A 16,597-nucleotide genomic window follows, 5' to 3' on the forward strand; every position below is an offset into this window, starting at 1 on the left:
TTTCTAACTCAGAACAAAATTATACTTGATGCATATTTAATATGTCATGTAACAAATATTTAAATATTTTTAAAGCTACCCTATTTATTATTTGCATGTTCAGCGATACACCCCACAGTTTTTTGCGTAAAGTTTCAGATCTTTGTTCCAAGCAAACTGGAGACAACTATAATTATGAAATAATACATAATCTGAACCTGAAATTGTTGAGTAATCGCACCAAAAGTTGAAACCAAAAACTCTGCGCAATAAGTTACATATATGGTGCCTACAAATATTAAAAGCCCTCTCATAGAACAAAGCTTGCTATAATTTGCTTCAGGTATTCTATTCATCCCATCATCTACCTATAGTACTTCCTTCCATAAAAATACATGCAACTATTTTTACAACTCATCTAACTGAATTCACATCAAATGTGATGAATATGCAGCAATGCTTGATATGCCATTTTTCACCTTAGTATCATCCAAAATAACTGCATCACTATTTGTATCTGAATGTGGGTATTTATTTGCAAATGCAAATTTTTTTTTCCTGCCTCATCAACATTAAACAACAGCGGTCAAACGTAGCATAAGTGACATTTCTAAAATGTAAAGAGTATAGTTTTTTCAAATAAGTTGAGGTTCACAGAGACAATAAATGCAGAACAGAGGGTCATGTGGAGATTTGCTGATTATAAATTAAAACGATAATATATACAAAAAATTTTGTAGACTCCTTTTTCATTCATAAATATATTTGCAACAAATTTTATTCTATAAATGTTTCCTTAAAGATGCACCACTGAATTTCATAGCTTGGAGGCATGGTGTATGTATCTCACACTAACACACAGAATTTAAAGTTCAAAGCTGTACAAGTGGCACCGCATGCATGCACGTATGTGTGTTTGGAAAGGAACTATCTGGTATCAGAACAGGTTGGCTCAGTTGTGAAACCCTGAAAGCCTAAGAATATTAAGAGTTAAAACATTCCATAGGAAAACCATGTATTTCTGAATTATGAACATACAGGTACATATGTATTATAAAAACATGAAAATCTTTAAATTTACAAACTCTCACATGCTGACAATGTATTTTTTTAGGAACAGAAATTTCTGTAAAAAATAAGTTCAACCCAATACTTCACAGATTTGAGAGAAATTTTGTAGCACTATAACAGGTGATTTGAAGTGGGCAAGAGCATTCCTTCATCATTACACGCCCACACCCAACTGCTTCGTACGACAGTAACATGTGGGTACTTTTCGACCTGAAACAATCAAAAACCATATATATTTAAATAGGAAAACACTCCCTTATCGCATGCTTTCGACTAACTATGTTTTGCAAGGTCCAAGTGTTTATAATCACAGGGGGAAGCATAAAGCTGAAGCACTACATTGGAAACCTCTTTTTTTTTCTGTCCGCCATATTGGGTAGAGAAAATTATTCATCATTGCCTAGCAACAATCCAGTTTGTTTGGGCTCCAATTCTGCTGGCACACGGACCATTTGGACTCTTCCAATATTCTTGGTTTGATGGAACCAATATTTTGGTTCTACATTTTAGAAGATTTCTCCATGGTGACACACAACTATTAAAAGCCTCTTGAATGCCTGGAGTTGAATAAAACCTTGTATCACAGTCACAGATTTAAGCTTCTTAGTTTAGTGTTGTCACAAAGAACGAGCTAGCAAAAAAATAGTACTAAAAACATATAGTTCTAAAACATTGATGCTGATAAAAACCAAGTACTTTTTAAAAGAAAAAAAAAGCTAAAGTTTTACTTATTATCATCTCATAAAAATTTATAGTAATAATTCTTTTAAGGATTTCCTTCCACAGTGTGTGCCTAGTATGAAACCAAAAAGAAACGCATATGTTATCATAACAGTCACACGGGCTGGGTCAAAATTAAACTGGCCTGCGATAGTTTTATTGCTGCCATCCTGTTGTCTTTAAGGATGACTTTTGCATCCTAAATCAGGATCTGATGTTAATTTTCCCACATCACATCACTTTTTCTTTTTTTTTTAATCTTAATTTTTTCATCACATGCATGCACTAATGCACTTCTTACATTGTTAGGAGCGTTGCTTTAATTAAGAATTCCAGATTCATTTATTAATTCGATGACCTGTAGCCATCTAGCAACACTGTATAATCATTCTCACAGTCTAGAGCCAGCAACCCTGTACAACACAGCCAGTTTTGCATTGTGCTTTGCTTGCCAGTAAAAAGAGACTTTTTTCTTCATAAATGTGTTCTATACGTGAGTGACATACTGTGTTAATCTTTTCAATGAACCTACACTGGAAAACAAACAACAACACAACTGATTGTAGTTTCTAATGCTGTTTCACACTCATGGCAACATTGAATCACTCTTTTTCTGTCTTATTAAACTATGACGTGTTGGCCGGCCTCAAAATCAACACTTGCTTGAATGTTAGATGATTTATTACTATAACTTTGAAAATTGTACACCTACTTTTAAAATTAGTTTTATTTTTACGTCTTACGAGGGTACTACCTTTTAAGAATCAATAGAACTCTAATGACATCTGAGAAAAAAATTTTGGAAGAGGGAAATTTCATTAAAAAAAAATGATTTAACTTTGATAACAATGATGTACTGAAAGAAATACGGTAACATAATTAAAGTCTTAACATATAGGTAAATCTTGGCATGAGAATAACAAATTCTTAAGTGGCAGGACTGATATACCGGTATTAAAATATGACTTTCCAGATTAGATTGTGCCATCAATAATAAAATAAAAATGTGAAAATGCTTTGTAATATACTGATAAATAACAACTGTTTGTCGTAATTTGCATGGTGTCTGTGCCTGTTAGAGAAGCCATTCTTCTCTAAGGAAGTTTGACCCACAGATAAAACTGATGTACTCATTTTTTTTTGACGTGATAACGTCTTATAAAATGATGAACACCAGCTGCACGCACAAAAAATTTTCATGTTCCGCCTGAGCCGAGCGTGCAAGAACCGGCCAACCACCATGCGAGAAAATCTTCTATAATATCAAACAGGTTAAGGCGGGCTTTTTAACTAATTTTATTTATGTACTTGGTACTACATACCTCCTTTATGCTCTTTCTCGAGTTTGCTACTGCAAGGTGCACTTCCGCACTCAGACTTTCCAAAACTTTTCTGAAACAAATAAACACAACAGCAATAACTTATTTCACCTCACCAGTTTTCTTTAAATGCTTTAATTTATGAACATAAAGAAAATTAAGTTTTAGCTGTAATAACTTAAAAAATATATAAGAAATTAGTGACAAAATATCACACCTATAATTAACAACAATTATTTATGAACATAAAGAAAATTAAGTTTTAGCTGTAATAACTTTAAAAAAAATATAAGAAATTAGAGACAAAATATCACACCTATAATTTAAAAAAAATCAACATACAAAAAAGTTACCCTTTGAACGCAATTATGTAACGCTGCAACTGTTTTCTTGTCTCTTTGCCGAGATCTTCGCTCAGGTAGAAGGTTTTCCCATCGAACATAGTTGGCAGGAACGGCAGTGGCATGTGAGAGGTGTCTGGGTGGTTCTCCTTTGTCCCATCCGTGTCGCTGTCCACATCCGTGTCGTCATCGTAAGGGTCTGTGCAACACACGCTGTTGTTGCTGCCGTCTTTGTTGCCAGGGCCAACAACCTGCACTCTTCAACAGAATGAACAAGATCACGTAAAATGAAGCCTTGCTACCGGAGTGCAACCTTGTCATAAGAATAACCCACAGACGAGTTCACTCTCTCATGACAGATGATTTTATATAAACATTTCATGTTTGAGAGCTAAATATTCTTACATGATTTATCACCAAAAAAATACTATTAAATGGCTGGCTAGCCTATTCCTCTAGCAAACAAAAAACTTACATTTATTTATTGAAATAACTTCTGTGAAATGACAGCCAATGCCTCACATAAATCTGTTGCAGTCGTTTCACGGGGTATTGATATAATATACTTTCCAGATCGGATCAATAAAATTAATATTTACAAACAGTTAAAACAGAGTAAAACAGTACTGATAGGAAAATGGCACAGTTTTACCTTTGAATATATATACTGTATAGAAGTCGCCAGCCCAGGTTAAAATTTCTAATACGGTTTGAGGTAGTTGGTTAATTCACCGCCGTAATCGCCACCATCTCTAGGGCATCGACTTGTGGTGGTCCCTAGCGACAAGTGTCGAACTCTTCAAACACCCCTTCCCCCTCCCGTTGAATGCCTTTAGCTGCAGTGAATGATTGGTGGGGGGTGCGGGGAATGACAGCGGGCGACAGTGCTGTGCTCTAACGTGTAAATAACAACCTAAGACGATACAGGGCGTTACGGCAGAGCCCTGCAGCGGTGAAGTTCCCAAGCTGCTCATCATACGCTCCTGAAAAACGTAGAGTAAATCCTATCCACTCGCGACTTCTATATAGTATTTATATTCAAAGGTTTTACTGAATGTAAACAAAGAAAGGCTTCTAATGTATCCAGCACAATATGTAATGAATGAATGATAAAAGTAAGGAGTATGAACCAAATGATTAGGAGTAAAAGAGGAAATGCACAAGAATAAAAAAAATACCAAGTCTCACTCACATCTGGATATCGTCGTCTGTGTCCGAACCAGATTTAGGCTTTAATCTCTCATTTCCCCTTGAAAATGAATGTTCTGGTTCATCTACAAAAAAAAGTTTTTTAAACAATTTCAACACATGTTTGCATCAAAGAGAATGTAAAGGCCAAATTAAGTACATATCATTATTTGCAAACAAGCCCACCTTTGAGTTCAAGTATTTCATCCTCGCTTTCATTCTTTGACTTGTCCTTTTTGTCCAAAGCAAACCTACAAATAAAAAGCACAATATAATACACAGTACCTGTTTTTTTTTTCTGAAAACCCTGTACACATTTTAAACAATCCAACAAAACTGTAGAAAAAGGATTCTCAGTCTTGTGTCGAAACCATAAATACACTGTATATGCATACACATACTATCATGTCTACTCTACAAGCTAGAAGCCGGCAATATCTCAACCAACAAATATTCCTTAAAAATAGGGTTCCATTATCATTATCTCAAGTACCATAAACAGTACCAGCAATTCTATGCTTATTATGTTATGTCTTCGTAAAATCAATACTTTAGATTATTTTTTCCTGCTTGACCACATCACTTATAAGTATAATTCAGTTCTAATGAGAACTATAAAAGGTGATTTTCGGGTCTGATCTTCATATTAAAAAAAAATAATAATAATGTTCAAAAAATTTTCTGCACAAGTAAAAAAGATAATAATAATAATAATAATAATGCAAAACTCCTTACTTACCTTCTCCACGGTAATCGCTTGCGTTGTATATAACATTCCTCAATCCATTCTTTTGTTACAATTTTGCCTTTGCCTTTCACCTGCCGGAACTTGGGTGTGTTTTGAAAAGCACAACTGAAATGAAAGTACAATAGTTTACAATTTGCAGTTAGCTTATTTTTCATAAAATAGCACTCTAAAAAATTAAACGTGAATCAATTTTTAAAAATTATATTATAAAAACAATCTAAAAACCAATTAAGTACTTGAAGCATTTTTTTAATTGTATCAAATACACAAAAAAAAAATTTGTCTGTAGACAAAGCAAATACTACAATTAAATATTTGAAGAAATTTCCTTCATAATAACATAAAGGTGCCTGTAAAGGAACATTTTTGAGAAATTATACTAATATGATAACAAAATTTTTAAGCTATTGATTGAACACATTTACTGGTATAAAAAATTATATAATTACTTCAACCTATTAAGGTTTTTATAACAAATGTAACAGACTGCAAACCTGACAAAAATTGAATACTGTCCGCGATATACTGTATAATAAAATACCATGAATGCTTTTTCACTCACAATACAATAATTGATTAAAATGTGTAACAAAATAGGTTAAAATTTAAACATGATTTATTAATTACCTTTCAGATGCTTCTGCGATTAGGTCGCGATTTAGCTGAAGGAACCTGAGCCAATGAATAACCCTGAATGTGGAGTTAAACTGTGGATAGTCATACAACAGGGTGGCTACTCTTTTGGCAAAACCAAATTCCAGGATCTTTTTTCCCAGGCAATTAAGGTTTTTCAAAGAATTTTCATGAAATTATACAACATTGACAAAAATTATGCAGCTAACCACTTTTGTTACATCAGAGCTAATAAAATCAAACCAACCATTCAATATTAGATATCTACTATTTAATATGTAAAATTAAAATAAAAGTATTCCAGTAGGACTATATTCCTTCTGTGAGAAAAATTTAGTTTTCAGTAGTTAATGTATTTTTTTTTTAATATGTGAGAAGAAAGGAACAGAAAAAATTTAAGAGAAGATGATTTGGTATAAATAATACAGCAGAGCATAAGGACACAACTAAATTTACTTTATTAGCTGCCAGGAATGAAAACAGTTTACACATGAAAATAATACTCATTTACTTAAACAAATGAAATTATTATAAGCATTTTAATTAGCTGAGCTTGATAAATCATGTTTTCCTAACTTTAAATTTTTAATAGAGAGCCTTTAAATAACAGTAATCTGCACATCATGAATTTTGAGTTGAAAAAGTACCACCCAACTTGTTCATCCTATTTTTTATTTTACTATTTACTATCAGAAAATCACTTTAATTCTTGATGTAGAACAAACATATCTGAAAACTATATTGGGGAAGAAATGAAACATCTAACAAGTGCTCTTCAAGAAAATTGTTATTTAAAATCATAAATTAGGAAACAATGGCCACCTCAACAGCAAAAGAAAGAGTATCTTCCTAATAATGCTTTCATTCTTTACGTCAAAGGAATTTCAGACCAAGTGGCAAGAATTCTTGGGAAGCATGAAATTCATACAGTTCTCAAACCCATAAACAAGATTGAGGGGTCTCTGACATCAGTGAAGAACAAAACTCCTGCCGAAAACCTAGCCGGTGTGTACAAGATTCCATGTTCCTGCGGCAAGGTATATATGGGACAAACTGGCAGACGAATAATCACAAGAGTTAAAGAACACATCAGTGACTACAAACATGAAAACCCACGATCAGCTATAGCAGAACACTCCATGGAAACCAGACACAGCATTGATTTCGATCAATTCTAAACCATATCCAACATCCGACAATACAATAAAAGATACATTCGAGAATCAGTAGAAATATTAAAACACCCAGCAAATATTAATAGAGAAGATGGCTACAAATTAAGATAAATATGGAACCCACTCTTTAGAAATCCTCAAAACATAGCTCCACATCCAACTTCAGACAGATCGTCCCTGATTGACAAAACAGCCCAGCCAACCAGAAGAAAGGAAGGCTCTGATTGGCCCACCTCTGCAGCCAATCAGGAAGCACCTTTTCCTCAGGTGACAGTATATAAAGACAGGATAACTTGTAAGAACCTCTGTAGGTAACTGCTCCTTGATGATGACGACTGCAATGTCGACCGAAACGTCGGTACATTATTCGCCTAGGACACTGCTACAACCCAGAAACCAAACTACTTAAAAAAATTTACTTGCTTACAAATAATATAATGTACTCCTTAGGAACCTGCTGGTCACATTACATATGTTTATGCATAAATTATTTACCAGTAAAGTTTGCACACCAAAATTACTAAATATATATCTTGAAATAAAATTTAACTTGAAACTTGGAGGTAACAACTTAACAATCTCAGTCATTATCATTATCACCATCACTGAAGCACATACTCTCTTCATTGCTGGCACCCTATTACAACTTACAAATCGGCAATTTGTATGTTACAAATTTATTTATAAAACAAGTTATGCACCATTGTAAAATTTCATAAAATTTCCAGATGTTTTCAAGGTATACTACATGTATTTTGTTTTCTTGCATTTTCTGAAATGACCTCATGTAAGACAGGTGTGCATTTTACTTTAATTTAGGGGAAAATATTCCGACTCATATTCGGGACAATACGTTAACTAACTTCCCGAGAGATGTGTAAATTTCACGACAATCACTCACATCAAATGGGTGCATCTGTCCGTCCAGTCAGGCTGGTATTTTGCGCCCATTTCCAACGCGAAACACCTCACGTTGCTGCGATGGGGATTCTGATAGCCGCTGATCACCAACATGACCCCTTCCAGCAACTTCTCGAAAGGTTTCCTCCGCTCGGCAGCGGGTTCCGGCCCCGGCCGCGGCTTTTTGGCCCTCCGCGAGGTCCCGGGGTCGACCTCCCTCTTCGACCCCTTCGCCGTCTCGGCTTCACCGTCGTCCGGGCGTTTCCTTCCGGCACTCACGACCTTCCCGTTGGACGACGAAGCCTTGCCGTCTTCAGAGCTCTCGTCCGAAGCTTTGCTACCGCCGATTCTTTCTTTGGTTTCAGCATTAGCCTTTCCTTGAACAAGAAAAAAGTTGATAGAACTCGATTAATACAAGGTCAGCTATATTTATAACAATAATAAAAAAATGTTTAAAAGACTTTTTAATATGAAATACTATACAGAGGTCTTACTATGAAAGATATGACAGCACACTGCTTACGAAAATGACCTGTCATACAAGAACAGAATCAGCTTTGAGATCCTCAAACTTGCACAAAAATCTTTTATCATAAACAGGAGAATATGGTCACTATAGGCACAACACATAAATAAGTCACGTAGCTACTGCATGCACTACAGTAGTGGTCGAGTGTGTTCAAAAAATATTTGATATTAGTGAATAATTTGATATTCGATCCAAAATTTCCAATTTAATTTTTAATTTTTAATTCTTTGAATAAAATGGATATGACTACACCATGTGGGTCACAAAAAAATTTACTGAGGAAAAAAAAAGTGTAACATGTAAGTTGAGTTAATGAGAAATTTATTGTTTTCTGCAAAATTATTTACATATTGTTTTTATATTTAACAAATAATCAGTGACCATGATTTAAAATTAGTAATAATACTCTACTTTACACATATAATCAGATCAACAAAACAACTTTCAAACTTAAAATTTACTGGTTAAAGAAAATGCATTATCACTATTATCAGTTGTTTTTAATTTCCTTTCCTTTGTTATGGTTACATGTATATTCCTCTCTTTTAATTTTACTGTATTTCAGATTACATTCTTCTTCGACTCCTGTGAAGTGTGAAAAACAAATACACTGTATGTTAAAATTGGATTTGAAAAAATATTCAATATTCGTGAACATTGTAATATTTGATTCCAAATTTGTTTCGAAAGAAAAGAAAGAAAAAAAAACAGTATTTGCAGAAGTACATATACATCCCAACTGCCCAACAATGTTTACCTTCACCATTCGAGATGTCAGACTCCTGGGGGTTGCCCTTCGCTGGCTTTGACGCTGCTTTGGCCAGCGCTGCAGGACTAGAAGCCTCTCTTATTGCCGCCGCGCCTTCAGGGGTTCAACACAAATGTTTCAACTCCAGTTTAGCTATACAACAAGCGTAATAAATTACACAATGAAGAAATTGTATCATCAAAATTGCAGACCCTTCATTTTCAAATGAAATTTGGTATAAATATTATTTTTAATGCTGACCTTCAACATACTATTCCAACATATTTAGCAAAAAATGCAATAAACATAACTATGTATTAAGTTCCTCAGTTCATTACAATCAATAACAATATTATTCACAGTACATAATTTTTCTATACCTTTTAATAGTGACACAGGCTCTTACCCCCCCCAACTTACAAAATATTTATGTAAATTTATACTATGCTTTTAATTGTATTATAATTGGTTAAGTATTCTGCTGTAATGTAAATTACTACTTATTATCTATTTTGGGAGTATGGTTTACAGTAGTTCATACTTTGATTATTTCTGAAAATATAATTTACTATTTAATTTGGTGAAGAAGCTGAATGTTACTTTTACCTCATTTTTGCTTATTTTCTTTTATGGTTTTCATGTGTGCTCATATATTTTTTGGATATTTATTTCCCATATTTTTTTATTTACCAGTAGCTGAGTCCTGGGATGGTAATAGAATGTTATTGAACATTTGGATGATAAAATAGGAATCGGAGAGGAACAAGGAATCGTGAGGAATATTGGAAAGTGTCTTTTATTGGATGAATTTTAAAGGTATCCTATGATTGACCCGTGACCCCTAGGAGGAAGGAAATGGAATTATTAGTCGCAATTGTTTAGTCATTTCTTGGAACTAGGCAGGAACAGTCACCTTTCAGGGGTGGGTAATTAATTAACATCATTAAGTAATTACAAATAATTTAACACCTGCGGTCCAGGCTGAACTGATGGAAGTTTTGTCAGATAGGATTTTTTGAACACACGTGGCCGCGTAGGCCTATGTGAGGACTCTTTTGATAATTTGTGGCCACTCCAAGAGAACAATGGTCTCTCGACCATTCGTACCATAAGTTGCAAATGACTGCAGATTTTATATCAACAGTAACATCATACAGTCAGTAAATATTGTTTCCGGGCGATTTACTAGATATCGTGTGCAAGTGAATTAGTTTACGCTTTGAGTTTTTTTTTTTGTCATGTCCATGTGAAGTTTTTTGGTCGAACGATGGCCGCCACTGTGTTTTAGGAATTAACAATGAGGAAGAATAAATACAAACAAAAAAAGTACACATTTGAGAGAATAACTTTCTTTCATAAATCGTTTGAAGTAGCAATTTATGAAATTTGAAAATCATTTTGGCACCCAGCAAAATTTCTTCAAGTGTTCAGGCGTACATAACGGTCAGGCTATTGAGCTAGCCGGAGGTCTGGGCTGTTACAACGAATGTCTTTATAGTATTACCTTAGTATAATCTCATCACATACATTAATTTTAATTTTTATATTTAATTGTATTATGAACATTGTCTGCATTATTAAACAACAAAAGTGATGAGTCATAAAGTTAACTACAGACTTAAAAAATTCCCTTCAACATTTTTCAAAAAGATTTTTTTTAGGAGGTTTTTATAGCTCATCATAGCTCTTTAAAAACAAAAGAAAAATAATTTAATATTTGATAAAGGTTCCACATAGCCTACATACTACATTTTCACAACAAAATGTGTACGTTAATCAGGTATGTATGTTGCTAGGGACAAATGTTAACAAATTATACGAAGGTGGACGTAGCCTACCTGAAAGTGGCTGGGAATCGCCTAGCTGCTTGCGTTTCTTAAAGAGGCTCCCGACAGGTATCACGTCGTCGCAATCCTTCACGACGAACTGCCCGATCCTGCCGGACGCGCCCTGGGAGTCTTCGCTGGAAGCAGGGGCGCGCAGGGCGAGGAACGACAGCCCGAACTTGACGTGCTTGTTGAAGGGCTGGGTGCACACCACCTTGACCCTGTCCCACTTCTGCTCGGCCGCCGGCTTGCTCAGCTGGTCGCCCGCAAACATGCGCACGCGGTTCGCGTTGGTCCCGCCCCGGGACTCCAGCGGGGACATGAAGGACGATGCCACCAGCAGGACCTTGGGAAAAGGAGAACAAAATAGTTCTGTGTAGGTAATCAGTACCTTGTAAAGTTAAAACTACTTCAAAGTATCCTCAATGATACTCTAAATTAATTAAATTGCTCAAACGGAAAAAAACATCGTAAGTTATACAGCCAAAATAGTTCTGTGTAGGTAATCAGTACCTTGTACAGTTAAAACTACTTCAAAGTATCCTCAATGAAACTCTAAACAATTAATTCAATTGATCAAACGGAAAAAAACATTGTAAGTTATACAACCAAAATAGTTCTGTGTAGGTAATCAGTACCTTGTACAGTTAAAACTACTTCAAAGTATCCTCAATGATACTCTAAATTAATTAAATTGCTCAAACGGAAAAAAACATCGTAAGTTATACAGCCAAAATAGTTCTGTGTAGGTAAGCAGTACCTTGTACAGTTAAAACTACTTCAAAGTATCCTCAATGATACTCTAAACAATTATTTCAATTGCTCAAATAAAACATCGTAAGTTATACAGCCAAAATAGTTCTGTGTAGGTAATCAGTACCTTGTACAGTTAAAACTACTTCAAAGTATTCTCAATGGTACTCTAAATAATTAATTAAATTGCTAAAATGGAAAAAACATTGTTAGATATACAGCCAAAATAGTTCTGTGTAGGTAATCAGTACCTTGTACAGTAAAAACTACTTCAAAGTATCCTGAATGATACTCTAAACAATTAATTCAATTGCTCAAATGGAAAAAAACATCGTAAGTTATACAACCAAAATAGTTGTGTGTAGGTAATCAGTACCTTGTATGGTTAAAACTACTTCAAAGTATCCTCAATGATACTCGAAACAAAAAATTCAATTGCTCAAATGGAAAAAAACATCATAAGTTATACAACCAAAATACTTCTGTGTAGGTAATCAGTACCTTGTACAGTTAAAACTACTTCAAAGTATCCTCAATGGTACTCTAAATAAGTAATTTGATTGCTCAAATGGAAAAAAACATTGTAAGTTATACTACAACACAATTCATTATTATTCTTAATTTTCCCAATCTCGCAAAGAAACTAAATCAATTATATCTAGAGTTTAAAAAATTGGCTTCTAACTATAAACAAAATCAAAATTAATCCTAAAAAATTCTGTAATTATGTTTGGAAAGGGTTATGATCAACAAATGTCTCTTAAAATTAAAATGTTATTATAAATGAACCCTTACATATTGCAAATCATCTCTCAGAATATTTCTCTAGTGTCTATTCAGTCCCAACTTGCAACAATAATTCTCCAAATATCAACGCCTCAAAGTTTTCTATCCCAATGCCTTACATCATGGAGAGTCTAGTTATCTGGCGTACAAAAACTTTAAAATCAACTCCATCATCAGGCTCAGACTAATTTCATTATAAAGGGTTGCTCTTTCCTCCTTGCACATTTACTACAACGTATTTTCAATACCAGCATCAACAGTGGTATGTACCCCTGTAAATGGAAGCTTGCAAAGGTAATTCCTATTCATAAAAATAAAAAAAATAAAAAAAAAGCAAATTAAATGTCTCCAACTACAGACCAATATTTCTCCTAAATGGTTTTGCAAAAGTATTTGATAAAATAATAGTAAAATATCTTTAATTCAATTTAAAGAATTGATTGTCTAATTCACAACATGGTTTCAGATCAGGCAAAAGCACCATAACTAACGATAGTATCCTTCCAAAACCCTATCTTTTCTGAGGTGATCAAATTGATGCATGCTACTTCGACTAAGCCAGAGCTTTCGATACTATCAATCATCAAATTCTTCTTAACAAATGTGCTAATTTTGCCTTAAGTGATAAATTTATCAACTGGTTATCTAGCTACTTAAAAAAAAAAAAAAAAAAAAATTCTATGTTCCAGGAAAAATACAAACTCTGATCTTCATTTAGCCATCTCTGGTGTTCCTTAAGGTGGTAATCTTTCACCACTACTTTTTTAATATTTTTATTAATGACATAACATCAGTACTGAACTACTCTCCAGGCACTCATTTTTCTGACGACCTAAAAATCCAAAAAAAAAATATATATTGTTATGAACGCAGACAGGACTGTGAGGCGTGCCAAGCTCGGAGCTGGCTGGTGGCCCTTTGCGGCCAGATGTAATGCGCCATTCGCTGACGTAAGGCATGCCATGTGTCCCTGGCCAGATTATAAGGGTCCTCGTAACCCCCCTCCCCCCTTTCGCTCCCCTCGCAACATTGTCAATGACCCTTTTAGCGGCCTGGGAATTCTGCAACTAAAACTAATAAATAAAATCTCAAAAAAAAAAATCCAGTTTTATATGTGGGACTCTTGGGACGAGGACAAACTAGTGCATTTTGAAAACTAATGTTACAATGCAGGGTTTCCAACTTCAAACTACAGTCTATTTCAATGAGTTTTCCCTGAGCTATCAAACTTTTTTCCCTGTCTCATTGATTTGTTAAGAAAACAGATGTACAGGATTACATATCACAATACACATTATCATTTAAAAAATTAAACAAATATCATAACATCACAAAATGCTTTGTTCCACAATATACAATTTGGATTGTTATTTCCATCAATACTGTATAGCAACATTTCCAGTCCGGAACAAAAAAAAAATTTCCCAACAATACATTTTGGGCTGTGATGTTACAAGACTGTCTATATTAGCTAGATAAACAGTTTTTTTTTTCCATCCCTTACGTTCAATTAATGTTAATAAAACATCAGATGGGAATTATAAACGGCACAAGAATTTATTATTAAAATACAGAATGGTTTTAAGTCCTTGAGAGATTACTTACATAGTATTAAAAATTACCAATACCTTTTGTACTTAACGTTGTCAAATTTCCGGTGTTTACCATGTTTAGAAAATTTCTTTTCAACTGAGTTTTTCCTGTTTTCCATATTTTCAATGTCTCAAGAAACCCTGCTTAGATTCGCTAAAGAATGCACCATTGTTAATGCAACAATGAAGAAATACTCACTTGGAAATCTTTATTTGGAGTACTTGATCTGCCAACCAACACTTCAACAAAAGCCGAGTGTTCATTCCCAATGTCAATCCCACTGATTTTTGTCTCTTTAGCCAGTTCTAAAACAACTGACACACTGCTTTCCCAAGAGTTGCATTTCCATTTCTTGGTCTTGTCACTTTTGATAAGATTTTCTGCTGGGTGATTCTGAAAATCATAAAAGCAAAATCAGAATTAAATTTTTAATAACAATAAACAAAACATCAGACTACTATAAAACTCTTCATTTTGTGTTTAGTTGGGTGCTTAAATATGAATTATGAACCCAAAAAAAATATTTTTTTATAGTATTTTAGACATAACAAAATGTGATTAATTATTTTTAATGTGTTGAGTAAAAGTTACGTATCACATATTCAAGTATATCCTTTGATCCTATATATATAGATCTTGTGGTACATGATACTTCTTGCTGTTTTAATTTAGTACATTGAATGATTCTGGACATGAAACTTGTGATATAACTATGAATTATGATTTATGTTGAATACAAAAAAAAATTTCACAAGTCCTGGCATAAGTTGTTTTTTATTGTGAATTTGAGTTTCGATTTTAGCAAAGATCATTCAACTTACTAAATTAAAACAGCAAGTATCATGTACCACAGGATCAAAATATACATGGTCATGGCATAAGGATACGTGACATGGAACAATTACCCATACATGTTGAAAGTTGCGGTTTCTGAGAAATAATGCATTAATAACTGAAGTGAAGAATATCAACAGGGAATAAAATACTTATTTTTTACGAGCTAAATAAATTTAAGCTCATTGTACAATCTCGCGGACGTGGGGACGATACTGTAAACGGAGACACATCTCACAGAAACGATTTTCTACAATGAAACACATGCGGACAGGAACCTATACGAAACAGCTTATAAAAGCTCAGTTCTTCTATTTACGCTACTCCTTGCGACCAAAAGAAGCTGAGTAATTGGCTGCAGTGGTCACCATGTTTGTTTACATTTGAAATATGTTAAAAATTGGGGTCAAGTTCAGTACTAACTATCGGTTGGAAAGAGAGAAGAGGAAATGTTATGTCATCATGGAAGTTGGCCCATGATACAAACTTTCATGGAGGAACAAAGGAAGATATAGTATGTAATATCGGTAACAGTGAAAGACAAAGTAGCACCATGAAAATAAATATGAATAATAGTGTGAGTTTTGGAGTGATAGCAGCAATTGTGATACAAGTAGGAGTGAAGTACTTACTGGAATGGAATATCTTCATAAAATGAATAAATAAGTACACAATAGGTATTTAATGAGTAGTAAGAAATTTATTGAACATGTGAGGTAATGAACATTGTAGTCATGAAAGAAGAGCCAGGTCATATATGTATTCATACTCAATTAATACAATGGTAGATAAAGATTGTGTGGTTGTGATTGTAGTGATTAGGAAAGCAATGGTTAATGTCTCGCCATATAAAATGAATTCAATGGACGAACTGCAAATTTTTTTGGTGAATATTTTATATAGAAAAGAAAAATATTGACAGTAAACAATTACTGCCATTAAGCCAAGAAAGGTAATTGGTTTTTTATGGCTTATAAAGGTTTGCGATTTGCAGTTGTGTTTGTAGTGTATTTTGTTTGCTGTATTGGGTGAGAGGTGTGTTGTATTTCATTGGCAATCTTAGATGAAATATTGGGGTATCGCAGAATATATCACACTGGGTGGAACTGTAGTATAGATTATAATACCGTAAGAATTATATGAACAGTATTGTGTAATGTACTAGGATAAGTAGGGCTATAGTATAGTTTATACCAGGGACATTTAAATTAAATTTAAAATGATCTAAGTGATTTAAATTGAGCCATCTCTGTTCCCTTTAAAAATTTTAACTTGTTAGTTAAATGAACCTAAACCCTTTGCACTTAAGTGACATTCACCTATTTCCCAGTAGCTGGTATTTTCAAGTTTTCAACATATATCTCGTTATACCAATGCGTATTTCATTATAAATACTAACTGATCCAAAGTTACCATAAGTAAGATTTTTTACAGGATTATTTAACAATGACAAT

The 16,597-nt window shown here is 33.9% G+C and overlaps 1 protein-coding gene across 1 annotated transcript in view; it reads right to left on the bottom strand.

The window, feature by feature from the left end:
- Window positions 1-977: 977 nt before the first annotated feature.
- The window catches only part of LOC134539642 (DNA repair protein XRCC1-like), a gene marked incomplete at its 5' end in the record, with an annotated part of 198,069 nt that continues 182,449 nt past the window's right edge, over window positions 978-16,597 (bottom strand). The window contains 10 exons of the mRNA XM_063381829.1: window positions 978-1,260; window positions 3,093-3,162; window positions 3,443-3,688; window positions 4,623-4,704; window positions 4,805-4,869; window positions 5,358-5,471; window positions 8,076-8,451; window positions 9,361-9,465; window positions 11,190-11,523; window positions 14,508-14,702. Coding sequence (XP_063237899.1) covers window positions 1,162-1,260; window positions 3,093-3,162; window positions 3,443-3,688; window positions 4,623-4,704; window positions 4,805-4,869; window positions 5,358-5,471; window positions 8,076-8,451; window positions 9,361-9,465; window positions 11,190-11,523; window positions 14,508-14,702 — 1,686 coding nt within the window. The remainder of the gene's footprint in view (window positions 1,261-3,092; window positions 3,163-3,442; window positions 3,689-4,622; window positions 4,705-4,804; window positions 4,870-5,357; window positions 5,472-8,075; window positions 8,452-9,360; window positions 9,466-11,189; window positions 11,524-14,507; window positions 14,703-16,597) is intronic.

The sequence above is a fragment of the Bacillus rossius genome, chromosome 15 (assembly GCF_032445375.1).
Source record: "Bacillus rossius redtenbacheri isolate Brsri chromosome 15, Brsri_v3, whole genome shotgun sequence".
NCBI lineage: Eukaryota > Metazoa > Arthropoda > Insecta > Phasmatodea > Bacillidae > Bacillus > Bacillus rossius.